The 16,088-nt window shown below is 38.0% G+C and overlaps 1 protein-coding gene across 2 annotated transcripts; it reads left to right on the forward strand.

Annotated features, from left to right (window-relative positions):
* Window positions 1–5,006: 5,006 nt before the first annotated feature.
* On the forward strand, window positions 5,007–15,516 carry parn (poly(A)-specific ribonuclease (deadenylation nuclease)). 2 transcript variants are annotated; one of them, XM_074663434.1, is made up of 26 exons: window positions 5,007–5,125; window positions 5,382–5,459; window positions 5,550–5,629; window positions 5,736–5,803; window positions 7,935–8,016; window positions 8,193–8,253; window positions 8,789–8,954; window positions 9,287–9,349; window positions 9,451–9,489; window positions 9,571–9,613; window positions 9,715–9,795; window positions 9,899–9,955; window positions 10,170–10,247; window positions 10,353–10,396; window positions 10,494–10,536; window positions 10,740–10,815; window positions 10,900–11,010; window positions 11,099–11,168; window positions 11,261–11,316; window positions 11,677–11,763; window positions 11,861–11,935; window positions 12,020–12,197; window positions 12,315–12,442; window positions 13,095–13,161; window positions 13,247–13,404; window positions 14,665–15,516. In XM_074663434.1, the coding sequence occupies exons 1-26, from the start codon at window positions 5,107–5,109 to the stop codon at window positions 14,706–14,708; spliced, it is 2,052 nt and encodes a 683-aa protein (XP_074519535.1). In that variant the 5' UTR covers window positions 5,007–5,106; the 3' UTR covers window positions 14,709–15,516. The 2 variants fall into 2 exon arrangements, with proteins under 2 accessions (XP_074519535.1, XP_074519526.1); XM_074663425.1 differs by having other exon boundaries at window positions 14,662–15,514.
* The last annotated feature ends 572 nt before the right edge of the window (window positions 15,517–16,088 follow it).

A 16,088-nucleotide genomic window follows, 5' to 3' on the forward strand; every position in this document is an offset into this window, starting at 1 on the left:
AATAATGTGTTTTATTATCTTTTCACTGTAAGTCAATGTAGCCAAATTTTTAGAAGGGAAAGACATTCTTCAGTAAAAAAAATACAAACAGTCAAGTCTGTCTGACTTGACATTTAGTTCACATCACAAAAACACACCCAATAAAAATGTATGACTGAAAAATATGGAGGAAACTTGAGGAAGACCAGAGGATGTACTCCTCACTGATGACAGTCAGTGGTGCACAATGAAAGACACCAACAAGAATTTGTGTACATTTTGCAGTGACTAAACAACCAAAGATGAACTGTTCAAGTGCTAGAACAGCATAAAATCACACTGAGTTGTGTAATAGGACAACAAAGACACATGAGTGTCTTTGTCTGTTGGTACAGTGTCAAAGGAGGTTGCAGCTGCAGTCAGACTGAAAAAACTTGAAGTCACTGGACAGGGAGCATCAGCAGGATTCAGATGCCATCCCTCAGTGTCCACTAGATTCTGTGTAAAAGAAAGGACCAGTACCATGAAATCACAGCATGGGCAATTAGAATGAACTGCTTTACATGACTTTATATATGGAGCAGCACAAAACTTCAAAGTAAAGTGTGCATTAACAAAGATGATAAAAACACAAACTGCCAACAGGTAGAGTTGTGCAAGAGCTTACAGTTGGTGCAAAATTAAATTAAAAAAGAAACCGGGAAAAACACATAATTCCAAAAATTAAAAATACTCTAACAGTGCTCTTATTCTAAGGGATCAGGTGTACAAATGAAAATATATAGCGATCTAACAGTCAGATGAAATGATGAAACACTCCTTTGCTTATCCTTTCCATCAGTAAAGTTATGGTGGTCCCAGTGCTCCAGAGCCTGTTGCGCTAAATGTTCACATTGCTTCTTTGGAACTGCCTTAAAATGTTTAGAATTCATACTGATGTTTTTATTATCTATAAAACAACACCAGACATTTGCTAACAAGATTTAATACGTGTATACTATAAATTTAAAGCCTGAAATTGCTGTGGGCAGTTATGAGTTAGACAAAGGCCCTGAGTACCGTACCCTGTGTACAGCATAAGATCAGCTCAGGTACAAGATGTACATCTTTTCCCTCAAGAGGCGCTAGGATCTTTACAAACCAATGGTTCCTCACAGCAGCTTTAAACGCCAGATTAAAATGTTTGGAGCTGTCCACTGGTACAGCAGTAAGTTTTTGCCATGCAGCAAGAAGAGTCCTTATTCCAGGGGCATTCTGTGTAAAGTGTCCTCTATCTCCTTATGTTTAAACTGGTTTCCTGTAACTGCTCTGGCTTTCTCCCAAAGTCTAAGACATGCTAGTTATGGTGACCTGCTCTAAGTACTATACCCCAGCTTCCGTCCAATGACAAGTGGGATAGAGTAGATAAAACAGCCTTATTATAATCAAAATCCATTAAAAATTAGCTATTCACCTCATTTTTACTTCAAAAAAAAACAGAAGTCATTATGTACGATTTTGCCATTAAAAAAAAAACTTTATTATGAGATCTAAAGGGCTTGACTTGGTGTTCAGACAGCCTCAAGTGGACACCAAATGAACTTCAGTTTTTTGGTTTTGTTTTTGCACTCCAGCATTGTCTCTGTAAAAGCTGGCTGCTTGGGTTTATCCTGGTCTCACAGTGAGAAATCGTACTAAAGTAAGTTGTTCGACTTTATTATAATTCATCCCATTTGTTAACTTTCCATAAATACAAATATTCATATAGTGTTCAAAAACAAATAGGGCTTTTTAAATCTTTTTCAATACACTGTTGTGATTTCTGATGTTAAAACTTTCAGATGTAATATGTTAGATTTTATAGTGGAAGAAAAATGCACCTGTCTTTACTTTTGATGTGGTATGTTTTTGTACCAAAAAGATAGCGTCATTAAGTTTTAGCCATTCTGCTCAAAGTTTCCCTTCATGTGAGTATCAGACCTTAAAACTACATTATGATAATAATTTCTTCAAGTTGAAGAAGTCAAATTAATAAGTTTGCAGTGTTTTAATGCCAAAGGTTTTATTATTTGTGAGTGTGTGTGGGTGTGTAAACCTTAACAGCTGTAAATCTGAAATGACACCTTAAAGGTCATTCCAAAATAAAAGCCTCCCATGAATCAATTTTCATTTAAGTGCCCTCTGTTAAAGTTCAGCACACACACACACACACACACACACACACACACACACACACACACACACACACACACACACACACACACACACACACACACACACACACACACACACACTTATACTCCATCCTACTCTTCAGCCATATTTTAATTTTTCTGTTTAATTAGGCTTGTGTGAGTTATGTAAGTGTTTGGTATTTTAATGTACTCTGTTGTAATCGTTTTTCCTGTTTCCTCTCCTCTTTTTTCATGTGTTTCAGCTTGATACTTTAATAAGAGATGATTTTTTTTTAACCCCAGCCGCACATTTCTGTAATTATTTCCTCCTCAGCTTGTTGTCAAAAAACAAAATATAATAATTATAGTCTGGAGGGAGTGTATAGCCTGTCTACATTCAAGCCAACAAAGTAATTAACTGTGCAAACAAAAGCTCACATAAATACAAAATGTGTGGCATGCATACGCTTCAATTAGAAGTGATCAGTGTTGTGAATTTATAGGCCTATAATCCCAAAAGAATGATCAATGCAAATGTTAAGGCATTGTCAAAAAATATAAATAATCCTACAGCCAAGGGAAAACACAAGATAGAAAAGCAGAAGCCAGTCCCTGCTAACTTAATTTTAAGAAAGAGAAAACCCCTGCTGTCTGTACTTCTTGAAATGTCATATTTGCATTTAAATACACAACTCCTGGTTTAGCGCTGCATGTATTTTTCTGTGAAATAAACTTCTTGGAGAATACTAAATATTGCAGGTGCTGCTCTGTCTCCGAGGCACTCTGTGGCAGGTCTATCGCCCAACTGACTTAAAGAAGATAACTGGAAATCACAACTTAAAGCAGCTTTATGAAATGATTTTCCAAATTGAGACACACATCTTGCATACATGATATTGATATTTGTGAATAATTTGAAGTTCTCTTTTTTGTTCAAGAGTGAGATGGCTCAGCCATAACACGTTCCTCATGTTTGATGATGCCATGCACTTTGGAGAAGTCGCCTATTTCTGTCAGATTCCCGGCCTGTCTTGCACACAATGCTCTTTTGAGGTCTATCCATGGCAAAACTTTCACCCTTTGCCACTTGAGGTAGTTCACCATGGATTTTGAGGTGTGTTTCAGATCATCATCCATTTGTAGAAGCCATCCTCTTTTCAACTTCAGCCTCTTTACAGACAGTTTTATGTTTGCTTCTAGAATTTGTTGAATTTAATTAAAGCCAGTCTCCTCTCTGTGAAACATTCCCCGTGCCACTGACTGCAATACAACCACAGAGCATGATGGATCCACCCTGATGCTTCACAGCTGAACTGGTCTTGTTTTCAAAATGCATCAGGCATGTCTTAATATTCTTTTGCAAAATCCAGATGCTGAATTTTGTGATGAGGATGCAGGAGAGGTTTTCTTCTGATGACTCTTACATGAAGGCCAGAATTGTGCAGGTGTCACTGAGCAGTTGAACCGTTTACCACAATGCCAGATGCCGAATTTTCTAGGAGGTCTCTTGCTGTCAAACAGGGTTCTGATTTGCTTTTGGAGCAGTTTAGAACCTTGTCTTGACCTCCACTGCTCTTGTTAACTGCAATTTTTTAATTACTTTCCAAACTGAAGAAATCTGTACCTAAAAATGCTCTTTCATCTTTTTATAGCATTCTTTTGCTTTGTGGGCTTCAACCATTTTCAGGTTTAGAGTTCTAGGCAACTGCTTATGTAAAACCATGGCTGCGGGTTGTTGGGACAAGGTTATAGGAGTCTGGGTATTTTTAAAGCTCTCAAACTTGCATCACATTGTCTTTCCCAACACTGGCTACATTTACATGCAGTCAATACAGAACATTGACCTTAACCTGAATATTGACTGCATGTAAACGCAGAATGTGAACAAGCCATGACTCTATTAAGGTACGACACCTTGGTCAAGGTTATCTGAGAGCTCAAGTCTTCTGGGGGTTCCCATTCTTTTGAGGGGGGGTGCTGTTATGTTTTCACTCAAAAAAATTATACAAAAATATTATACACTGATGTTGCTTGAAATAATGGAAAAGCTATTTCATAATTAACTAAATTTCCTTTGGAGATCATTTCAATCCACCACTTGCTTGATTGTTTACATTAAATGAAATTTTGACCAGGGATGCCCAAACTTTTGTATGCTACTGTAAATTAAATATAAATAGTTATAAATATTAAAATCTGGTAGTTTGCTCTCTTAATTGTCCCTCAATTTTCATGAGAATTCTCAAGGACAGCTGAAGATCTGCACTTCACTTTATTACCTCTACACAACAGATTAGCTCTAGATAACTAAAACTATGTGGGATGAGCTGCAGTATAGTTTCTGGAAGTATACAGTATGTCTTAAAATCAAAGGAGTATTTTAGAAAGGATTTTAGTGTTGCGCTTTGTTTCATTAAATGAAGAAATTTCTAACATGAGTTCAGTGAAGTGCTCTACAAATGAAGATTATTAAATCATAATTACAATTCATTAAAATGTGAAACAATACTCCTTAAAACTAAAACTGTTTTTTTTTTTTTTTTTTTTTTTTTTTTTGTCTTTTTTAAGATTTCCAAACAGTCTGAATAACTTGTTTTTTTCTTAATATCACGGGAACTTTTGTACATAATTGGCATGGCCTGGGGTGGTTGGTCCTGTTGTCTTATTTTGTTTTTGGTGCGCAGAGTTGGTAACACCCGCCTAACAACCAACATTCAATAATACCAAGAACATGATACATTCTGGGTTTTCAAATAAAAACATTAAAAAGTATTTTGTTTCTGCAATTAAAACAATTTTAACTTGACTTATTAACATTCTTAAATGTTTTAATAACCTACAAAAAGTGTAATAAGCTTTTAGAGACACCGTTGAGCACGTGCCGTGGCGGCCCCGGAAGTGTTTGTTAACCTTAAAAGCCAGTAGTCGTCGTTGCTAGTGTTAGCTGTCAGCCGGGTTCAGTCATTGTGCAGGGATGGAAGTGACACGCAGGAGTAAGTTACCATACAGATTCTACCCCTTGAATTTTAGCCTTTTTATAAACAACACGACAAAACCGAACAGACAAGAGACGTGATATTTGTGTAAATTGACTCTTTTCCCTCGGTGCTTGTGCTGCTTGCTAGCTGTGGGGCTAGCTGCACAGCTGCGGCTTGAGTTGTGTGTGTGTGCGTGCGCGTGCGCTCTCGCGCATACTGGCTGTTAGCATCCCGCTAACTCACTGATGTAAATGCACTTTCCCTTTTCCAGATTTTAAAGACTGTTTGAACACTGTGTACAGCGCGATAGAGGAGGCTGATTTTCTTGCCATCGATGGAGAATTTTCAGGTAACTAACAATGTGAGAGCTTTTAAACAGACTGGTGTTTATAAGCGTAGTCTGTTCATAAAGGCTAAGAAATATTTAATATGTTTTTAGGGATAAGTGATGGACCCAATGTCAGTGCACTAACGAACGGGTTGGACACACCTGAGGAGAGATACACGAAGCTTAAAAAGGTTTGCACTACTGAGAAATGTATGCACATTGCAACATTACTGTTTATCCCATTTAAACGCAGCATGTCTGTCCGTCTGGTTGTCTGTCTTTCTTTATGCCCACCAGCACTCCATGGACTTCTTGCTGTTCCAGTTCGGGTTATGCACATTTAAGTACGACCAGACAAAGTCAAAGTAAGTAAAACCTTCTTAATGGATTCAAAACGATACACCTGACAGCAATATTGGGACATATTATATCTAAATCTTGTGAAGAACTAAATGCAGGACTCAGAAAGCTTAGCGCTGTTTGTTTTTTAAAAGAAACCTTGATACTTTTAATACTGAAAATGTCATGATGAAGTGGTTTTATTGAGAGTGTGGTGACACTAAGTGTATTTGAATTTGGTGTTATGGAGAGGAGTTGCATTGTGCAGAAAATGAATAAGTTTGACCAAATAGAAAGAAAGGCTATGCTGTACTCTTTACTTGACAGTTGAATCACGCTATCAAGGTCATAACCAACACATTACCCCTCTTTGGTGTGACTTTTAATAATAGACACATCCTGCCCAGCCCCAGGATGTTGACTGAGAAAGGCATCACATCTTTGCTCTGAGCATTATTCAGCTGCTTAACAACCTCTGATAGAACTGACAGACCTTGCCACTTTTATATTTTTGTTTTTTTATGTAGTGCAAATATAATTCTCTGAAGGGAAACGAAGATCTCATTTGTTCAATTATCTCTTTAAAAATGTAGATGTTCATACTAATTTACTGCTCGTTCTCGTTGGAGAGTACCTTATTTGTCATCAAGCCAAGAGACTTTTTATATATTCATCAGTTTTGGTCTGGGCTCCTGGACATAAAAAAAAATGGTGTTTTACATTAGAAAATTGACAGGTACTTCTTATACAATCTTTTGCTAGATAAGCACCCAACTACCCTAAGGCACCGAGTTCTCATGGCTCCCTGTGTACCATTTTGGTTTGAGCTTATGTGGTTGGGTTATTTTATTATTGTTTAATTTTTAAGAATGCCTCACTAGCAAAATATCGGTTGAAATGGAAAAGGGCCTTGAGGAAGGTGAAGATAATGCTATTTTTTGGCAAGAATTCCTTCAAAATGTAATTAACATAATTAAAATGTGATAGGTGTTTCAATAAGTTATAACACAGTTAGCTATGACAAGAGAGTCATCCACCACAGAAACTGTGGAGCCAAGGAAGGCATCTTATATTCATCAATCTAAAAGATTAGTTACATTTATTTTTGATTTAATAATTCTTCACAAAATTTCATTTGTAGGGATGCACGATATTGGATTTTTGCCAATATCCAATATGCCGATATATCGAAACCCCTTTTGGCCGATACCGATACCGATAATCACAAGTTTGTTTGTTCTTTCACTGTACAGAAATTAGTGCTGCACGATTTGGGGAAAAGGTGCGATTTGCGATTAGATGGACAATATTGCGATTGCGATTGTGCTTGCGATTTAAGAAAAAAAGTTGTGTCATGATGAGTCTACAGACTTGCTTGGTTATCATGGAGAAAAATCTGAATTGCATGTGCTGACATTGCGATTGCGATTGCGATAACCTCTTTTGCGATTACGTAATTGCATGTGCTGACATTGCGATTGCGATTGCGATAATCGTGCAGCCCTAACAGAAATCTAAGTCTATCCCGTACTGGCATTTATATGTAATTCTTATTGTGACGGTCTTATTTGTTTAAGAAACACACAAAAAACATTTGATTTTACCATGAATAAGAAATGTATTATTTTTTCGAACTCAAGACATTCAGTATTGAAATACAGAAAAATAATTTCTTTAGATCATATGAACTTTAAATGTACAATGCATTTTTAAACATAACCAAGTTGCATGTGATTATTTTAAAGCTACTGTTACAACCTGGTGACAGACACGGAGCTCTGCAGTGCAAATAAATAAAGTGCTACATTTTATTTAAGGAGCTTATTTTTCAGATGGAAAATAATAATAATCCTAACTGAATAGCACCTTATCGGCTGTGCATATCGGCAGAAATTTTCATATCTGCCGATACCGATAAACATGTTTTTAAACTTTTATCAGCCGATACCGATATTGTGCTGATAATATCGTGCATCCCTATTCATTTTAGTTGAAATGACTAACAGCTCTAGTTAGTTTAAATGTTCTTTATTGCTGACTTTGATGTAAAAACACAGAGAATAGAGGTCTAAAATTTAAGCTTTTTGTTAGAAATCACAGCTGCAGGAATACTCTCACTAATCCCTGTGTCTCTTATTTTTTCTCCTGTCTTTGCAGGTATATCACGAAGCCTTTTAACTTTTATATATTCCCAAAACCATTCAGCAGGACATCCCCTGACATAAAGTTCATCTGTCAAGTAAGTCTGTGTGCTCCCTGATGCTCTTATTGCTTCTGAGTGCAGTGAGATAAATGACTTCTTATATAAAAAGTTACTGTCCCTGAAAATGCTTAGTCAGCTGCAGGGACATGATTTGTTGGTTGGCATTTTGTTTGAAAGTTGTGAAAATGTCGGATCATCTTTTGTCATTTTAGAGTTCTAGTATTGACTTTCTGGCCAGTCAGGGATTTGACTTCAACAAGGTGTTCTGCAACGGTGAGTGCACTGTAAATTGACCCTAAGTCTCTTGATGTGTAGTGATTGATGTCAAACCTCGGTGTTATGGACCCAGCAAATTTGTGTACGTACTGATGGCAGTAAAGTCTGTGTGTGTTTTTGTTTCATATGATTTTTTTGGGTCATTTTGCCAAAAGTGGTCGCTGAAAGTATTTATTTCAGAAACTTTTGTTTGTTTTTTTATTTATTCTTGATTGATCTTTTTGCTCTTGGTATGTGTTTGATTGTTGGTACATCTTTAATTCTTTTATAGTCCTTTTTATAATCCTTTGACGGATTATAAAAGAACATTAGCTTGGATGGCATGTTAAAAAACGTGATGATAATAAAGCTTATTTTCAATTTGAATTTGAGGTTTAAGAACTCTTAAGAGAAGCAAGTATTTATCTTGTCCTGCTTTAGTCATCTATTGTTCTTAATCATAAACCAGTGGACTAAGTTTTCTTGAGCCATCATGCAATCACAGGTCACCACACAGAGTGGAATTGAAGCCTCTGTATTTTGTTTTTCAAAGGAATCCCTTATCTAAATCAAGATGAAGAGGCTCAACTGAGAGAGCAAATGGAGGAGAGGAGAAATCAACATGCTAACGGTGTGGGGACGCCATCCTTCATCTCTCCATCTTCTAAAGGCCCTGCACACGTACCAGAGGAACACAAAGACTTTATCAACAAAGTCATGTAAGGGTTGTTTACAGGAGTTGTTATCTTGTTATCTCTTTGGCGTTTTTTTATGAATGTACTAAAGGCAGTAATGGGACTGATGTTGCAGACTGGTGGTACAAGTAGCTGTGGATTAACAGAAGCAGCTCAATTTTTTTCACTCTAATGTGAACCTGCTAGTTTCATTTGTTTTCAGATAATTAGAATGTGTAAAAGTACTCAGTTCTTGCCTAGGACACACTACAAGACAAACATCTGTTTTGGCTTTGAGATCATGTTATTGCGGAAAAGTTGAAGTCGAGACCCTGTAATTTCTTTTAAGATCCTTTCTGCTGTTTTTCCCCCCACAGAGAAAAGGTGGAGACACTCTTCACTAACTCAGAAAAGACGTTGGATTTGGAGCCATGCACTGGGTAATCCAGCATGTTTACTAATAACCGTACACCTACACTGATTTGTATTAATCATGCACATATTTGCATTTTATCTTGATGAATACATATTTCCTGACCAGGTTCCAGAGAAAGCTGATATACCAGACGCTGAACTGGAAGTATGTGTAGCTTAACATTTTGCCATACTATTGTTGCCATGCTGATTTGTCAACGACTGAATGTTTTGTTTTGTTTCATAGGTTTCCTAAGGGGCTGCATGTAGAAACAGTGGAAACAGAAAAGGTAAAAACATGTTTTTCTCTCCACAAATTTTGCCCTGCGGTGTTGTTTTTGTATATTTGTGGAATATGTAAAATATTGATGCAAGTTCTGTGTTTGAGCAGAAGGAGCGATTCATCCAGGTCAGCAAAGTAGATGAGGAGGAGAGGAAGAGGAGGGAACAGCAGAAACTGGAGAAAGAGCAGGTGAGCTCAGGTTCAAGATGGCCACAAAGACGTATTGTTTTTTAATCTCAAACAACTTCCAAGTTTTCAATTTTTTTTTCCTGCATCTCCTTTTGCTCCATAGGAGGAGCTCAGTGATGCTGTTGGCTTCTCCAGAGTCATCCATGCCATCTCCAAATCTGTGAGTGAACTCTAAATTGTTTCAGACCTTTAACAACCTTAATCTTTAATTAGCTGTTTTAATACTTACAGCCATTATCCATCAACCAGTGAGAGGACACAGTTGCTATGAGATAGAATCTCTCTTTGTCACTGACGCTGGTTTTTGCAAACGTTTTGAACATTTGTACTTTGTAAATTGTGACCTAATCTTCAACTTTGTATCTGATTAACAGGGTAAACTTGTAGTTGGCCACAACATGCTCTTGGATGTGATGCATACCATCCACCAGTTTTACTGCCCTCTGCCTGAGGTAAAAAAAAAATAGTTATTTTAAAAACTTAGCTTTTTGCTGCATAAAATGGCACTTTAAGCAAAGTAATGTTTTCAATGAATAATTAGTGTCTTATTTCTTTAGGATCTTCAAGACTTTAAAGAGGTCACAATGTGTGTTTTTCCAAGGTAGAATTCCTCTTTCTATTATTATTTTTTCTTTTCTTTAGAGTGCTTTTGAGTGCTCGTAAGGTTCAACTTGTGAGTTTGTTTTATGTTCTTTCAGACTTCTGGATACAAAGTTGATGGCTTCCACTCAGCCTTTTAAGGTAAGAGAGCTAATCAGAACATGCCCACGAACACTGATATGTATGTGGGGATTGAGATGTTTTTGAAAGGTTCAAATACGCCAACTTACAGAGCAAAGCGATATGACATTAACTAAGGTTGCCTGCTGTGTAAAGTAAGAAATTAACTCAAGCCCTATCGCAGGTAATGGTGACAACTTGTGCTTTGACCTTTTGTGTTTCAGGAGCTGATTACTAACACATCACTGGCAGAGTTGGAGAAGCAGCTCAAGGAGAGCCCCTTCAAGTCACCGCAAGTTGGTGAGTAAATAAAACCTTTAGAAATGCAGCCAAAATTTGATCAAACTCATGCTAACCTCAGTGTTTCTTAACCATTCTTGTTAGAAACGGCAGAGGGGTTTCACAGTTATGACACAGCCCAGGAACAGCTCCACGAGGCAGGATATGATGCCTACATCACAGGCCTCTGTTTCATCTCCATGGCCAACTACTTGGGTAACACAATCACAGCGATCCTGTTTCCAAATTCAGAACAAACATCCAAGTTCATGTTTTAACTGTGAGCTCCATGCTTTCTTCTCAGGCTCTTTTTTGACTCCACCCAAAGCTTACATCCCAGCTCGCTCAAAACTAGTTGAGCCTTTCTTTAACAAGTAAGAGCTGTATTTAAAGTCAAACATCTTTTGCTTTCTTTCATTTGCTGTTTTAAAAAAAAAATATGTGATGGTCCTCCTTTCCCCTCAAGGCTTTTTCTGATGAGGATAATCGATATCCCCTACCTCAACATCACAGGACCAGATTGTGAGTAGGATAATGTTGCAGAGATAATTTTACTGTTGCTGTTTTCAGAAGAACCTACTGATTTTTTTGGAGATGAGTTGGGACCAGGATTTATTCTTTTGTTAGTGTAAACATTATTTTTTAGCATTTTACAAACATATTTTTTTCTACACAACCAGCTCACTTTTTTGGACTGACAAAACCCACATTTAATTTATCTGTAATTTTTATGGAGGGCTTTTCAACTGTTTTATACCCATGCTATGTTATTGTTTGTTGAGGTGCTGTTCTAAGGGCCATAATTACCTTATACAGCTGTCAAATCAAAGTCCACAGGCATTTCACTCTTAATGGTTGCTGATCATTCTATCAATCTTGCAGTGCAACCGAAAAGAGACCATGTTCTTTACGTCACCTTCCCGAAAGAATGGAAGACAAGTGACATCTACCAGCTCTTTAGTGCCTTCGGTAAAGAAAACGCCTCATAATTTACCTGATACTTCTGCTTTTACATGGATATGGTCTATTATTTTTCAGTCTCTTTGTATCTTTGGTATCCACATAGGAAACATCCAGGTGTCTTGGATTGACGACACATCAGCATTCGTGTCATTAAGTCAGACAGACCAGGTGCAGATAGGTGAGTTGGACAACCTTAGCTGTTAACCTACACCATACTTCACTTGTTGAAGCTGTCTGTTAACATCTTCCTATCATCATTCAGCTATGAACACCAGCCGCTATGCAGAGAGTTACAGGATCCAGACGTATGCAGAGTACATCCAGGGTAAACAGCAGGAGAAGGAGAAGCTGGGCCAGACGCCCAAAACTTGGGGAGAGGACAGTTGGGCGAAATCTCATTACACTGCCTCCTCCACTTCAGCTGCTTTCGGGTATTCCAGGTACACCTCTCCACCAACATGGCCTGCAACTTAAACACAATGTGCAATCTATTTAGCTCTCAGTCTGGAAATTTGTACCATTTTGACATACTTATGGCTTGTTTTTTACTGCTCCAGAGCTTTAAGGAAACGCAGCATCAGCCCCGTTCAGGGAGAGCAGGGGGCTAGAGACTCTCAAATTACGGACGGCTGGAGTAACTACTCGTACCCTGATAGCACAGGCAGCAAGAAGATGAGAACTGATGGTGTGTGAAAGCGTACATGCGCAAGTACTTTCTCACTGTTGTGTGGTGGGTGGTGGCAAGCAGCAGAGGGTAATACTGAGCAGATATTCAGTCTGCCTTAGAGGAGAGGGCTGCTGGTGTTCTGAATAATTATGCCAACTGACTAGATTTACTCAGACAAGGAAGGCTGGGGGATGTTTTAAATACAGGATTGAATATCCTGTTCAAAGTCAGATGCATTTCTCAGTGATGAAGTCTTTAGACTCCTTTTTGACATTTCAACTGCTCATTTCTGTTGAATAACCAGACAAATGATTGAGAGGTTGAAACTGGGCATTTACTTTTTGGATATATTTTTTACCCTGAAGTCAAACTAAAGCTTGTAAATCATCTACAGTGCAGTTCATTTAGTACACTGAATTCTAGTTTCAGTAAGATTTTTTTAAACTATCCTATTTTTTTTCCAAGTTCTTTTTTAAGCTGCTTTGTTTGTGTTTTTAGATTATGCACGATCTCTTCATCAGTGATCAGCCTTTGGTTCTGTCTTTTCTACACCTGCATGACCTTGTGTTACACACTAATCATATATCCTTAATGTAGTTTAACTCAATATGCTTTTGTTGTAAAATGACTTCTGTTTAAATTGACACTGATTTTCATATTTTTTTTCCAGCCTTAAATGAACAGACTAACACAGAAGCTGTTGAGAGCAAAACCTCTGAGGGATGGCTGAAAACAGCGTGAGTACAATGGTCTCAATCATTGATCATGTCAGTATTATCCTGTTTGCAGTGGAGCCATTTAACAGTTGCTATGCCCCTGCAGAGATTCGTCAGACACAGCAGGGTTAAGTCCCATCCCTGACGAGGCCCCTGAGGGCACAAATGAAGCAGGTGATGCTGATGGGACAGTCACCTGGCAACAGGCCTCATCAAGGATGCATGGGAGGAAAGGTCCAAAGAGCAAGAAAAAGCAGACTGAAGGTGTGTTTGGTGCAAAAGCTTGTCTAATGTTTCAACCTGCTTCACACAGTTCCACTTAAGAGTTGTCAACTTATAATTGTCGCATTTTATCTATTTTCTTTATTATCCCAAAATGATTCACTAATATTTATAAACGCTGGTTAAGATGGACAATATTAGACAACTGTTTTCTAACAAGTTTTCTCAGTCAGTTTAAAAAATATGTATTAATGCCAGGATCTCAACCATGGCTATATGGTTATTTACTGCTGTGCTGGTAAACTTTTGATTTAAATGTATCCTTCAGTTGACATTTATACTCCAATTTTCTAACAAGGCCGCTGCATGACAGAGCACCCTGTTACTACCTTCAATGGTCCACACAAAGTCGTAATATGTGTGTTAGTTTAATACTAGAGGTACCTACCCCATATGCAGATGTTCTAGTCCTTATTAAAGTGGCTGTGGGTTCGGCACCAACGTTGGCCTTTTACTCAATGTTATAATTCAACTGGTTTTAGGCATTAAAGGATAAGTTTGGTTTATACAGCTTTTACATTGTTTATAGAATGAAGTAGAACAAAATACTCACCCAGAAGGTTTTCCTGATCCAAGCAGTGCTTCGGGAGATATTTAGATCCAAAATCGAGCAGCGTACGTCCATATAATGGGATCCATCGGGGCATAGACAGCGCCGCTCCTAAAACTGCATTAATCGTCCAAAAACTCGTGTTTTTCACCGATATTCCATCATGGTCTGCACCGAGATAGTCCTCTGTTGCAGTCTTTGTCACTTCAGACAGCGCTATGTAGCTGTAATGACCTCTGAACTGATGAAGACTTTGTTTACGTTGCCCCTCAAAGAGAGCTGACACATTTTTTGTGTTTTCACCATGATGGAATATTGGTGAAAAACACGAGTTTTTGGGCAATTAATGGAGTTTAAGAGCGGTGTTGTTTATGCCCCGATGGATCCCATTATACGGACGACCGCTGCACGATTTTGGATCTAAATATCTCCCAAAGCACTGCATGGATCAGGAAAGCCTTCTGGGTGAGTATTTTGTTCTACTTCATTCTGTAATCAATGTAAAAGCTGTATAAACCGAACTTATCCTTTAAGTTACTTTCCAGAAACTTGTAAATGTGTAAATCAGACAAAAAAAAAGCATTCAGAAGATTATGTGCACCACAAGGCACTAATTAACAGTGATATCGTGTTATATTCTTGAAGGGTAGGTCTTTTTATGTTTGTCCTGCTGTCCCTTTCTGTTGCAGCAGCTGAATCTACAACGTCTCTGTTCGAGGTTCCTGAGGTCTGGTAGCGAGAGGTGATGAGTGGAGAGGCTACTGTCCCACACTGAGCTGCTTTTCTGAGTCTCTTCGTAAGCACTTGGGCCACTCTCCTGTAAGGTTGTTCATCACTCGGAGAAGTGCACCACCCTGAATTTATTTGTCCACTCAGCAGCTGGGGACATTGTGTCTTACGCCCCCAGTCAGGCTGGTGACTGGACTGTTAGAAAATAAAACACAAGCCATAAAGACAGCTGCCATATTTTCCTTTTTGTGACAGAGGAGCAGGCAACTCTGCCTGCTCTGGGTTAACACAAAAGCAAACACATGCTGGCACACACTTGTACACATCACCTGAATATTCAGATCTCAGCTCAAAAATATTCAGACAGGAATCTGCCACTGCAGACATGCTATCACTCTTGTGTGTGAGTTGGTGCATGAGGGAGATGTAACTTTTCTTGAGGCTTTGTATCTCTGTAAATCCTTTTCATGAAATGTGACACAAAATCACCACCTAACAGGTCCTGTAGTTTACAATATCTGGGTTATTTAGTATTTTAATTCAGTCAAATATTTTTTTAAAATGTACGTTCTGTCAGCTTCCCCGGTTTTATCCAACGTGTAAAAGCTTCTCAATAACAATGTGATGTTTATTATTGTTAATGTTTTGGTCCTTCATGGGAGGTGCTTGGTTTATTTTGTACAGAATTGGTTTCTTTACCTTCTTTTGTGTTAAATGTTTTGTAACTGTGTCAACCGGCAACAAAGTTTAAAGGTATGTTCTAATGCAAAATGTGTAAAACGTGAAAAAGACGAATACCTTTTTGTATAAGATGAAATTTAAAAATCCTCAAATATTTCCTTGATAAAGGGAAAAAAATTAAAGAATGTTTCTTAGTATTTCTGATTTGGTCCTGTCTTTTTATCGAACACTGTGCATTCTGAACGACAATAAGCATCTACATGGTAATTTTCTTTTCAGCATGCAGTTTTATCCCTTCCAGCACTGTTTAGTTAAGCTGCCAGTGGCTGATGTGATGAATACAAACGTTATTGCACTATGTTCCAAACAGGAAATTCAAATATCACTGAAGTACTTGGAATTTGAGCTACCACTTTCAAGTTAAGCACAGGAACAACTTAACAAACTGATGTAGTGAGCAACTATCACAGCAACCGGCAGAGAGCATGAATCGCCACAAAGGTGTGGACGATGCCAAACTGAAGAAGTCCACTTGCAGTTGCTAAATGGGTGGCAGCTGATTGCAGACAATTTAACATCATGTTAAAAACTTTGGTCCAAGAAATGACCCCAGATTAGCAGGCATTGCTTTAAAATATGTCACAATTAACAAGTGAAATTCAGCAGGTACTTTGACAACTTCACCAAAAACAGGATGGGTATTACT

Source organism: Halichoeres trimaculatus, unplaced genomic scaffold (genome assembly GCF_033239565.1).
Source record: "Halichoeres trimaculatus isolate MK-OKI-2021-1 unplaced genomic scaffold, fHalTri1.1 fHalTri1_scaffold_2, whole genome shotgun sequence".
Lineage (NCBI taxonomy): Eukaryota > Metazoa > Chordata > Actinopteri > Labriformes > Labridae > Halichoeres > Halichoeres trimaculatus.

Excerpts from the sequence above, each read along its gene's own strand:
- parn (XM_074663425.1), top strand. Across the intron at positions 12,198-12,314 it reads GCTGCTTTCGGGTATTCCAG|AGCTTTAAGGAAACGCAGCA; the intron begins GTACACCTCTCC and ends TTACTGCTCCAG. Across the intron at positions 12,443-13,094 it reads CAAGAAGATGAGAACTGATG|CCTTAAATGAACAGACTAAC; the intron begins GTGTGTGAAAGC and ends TTTTTTTTCCAG.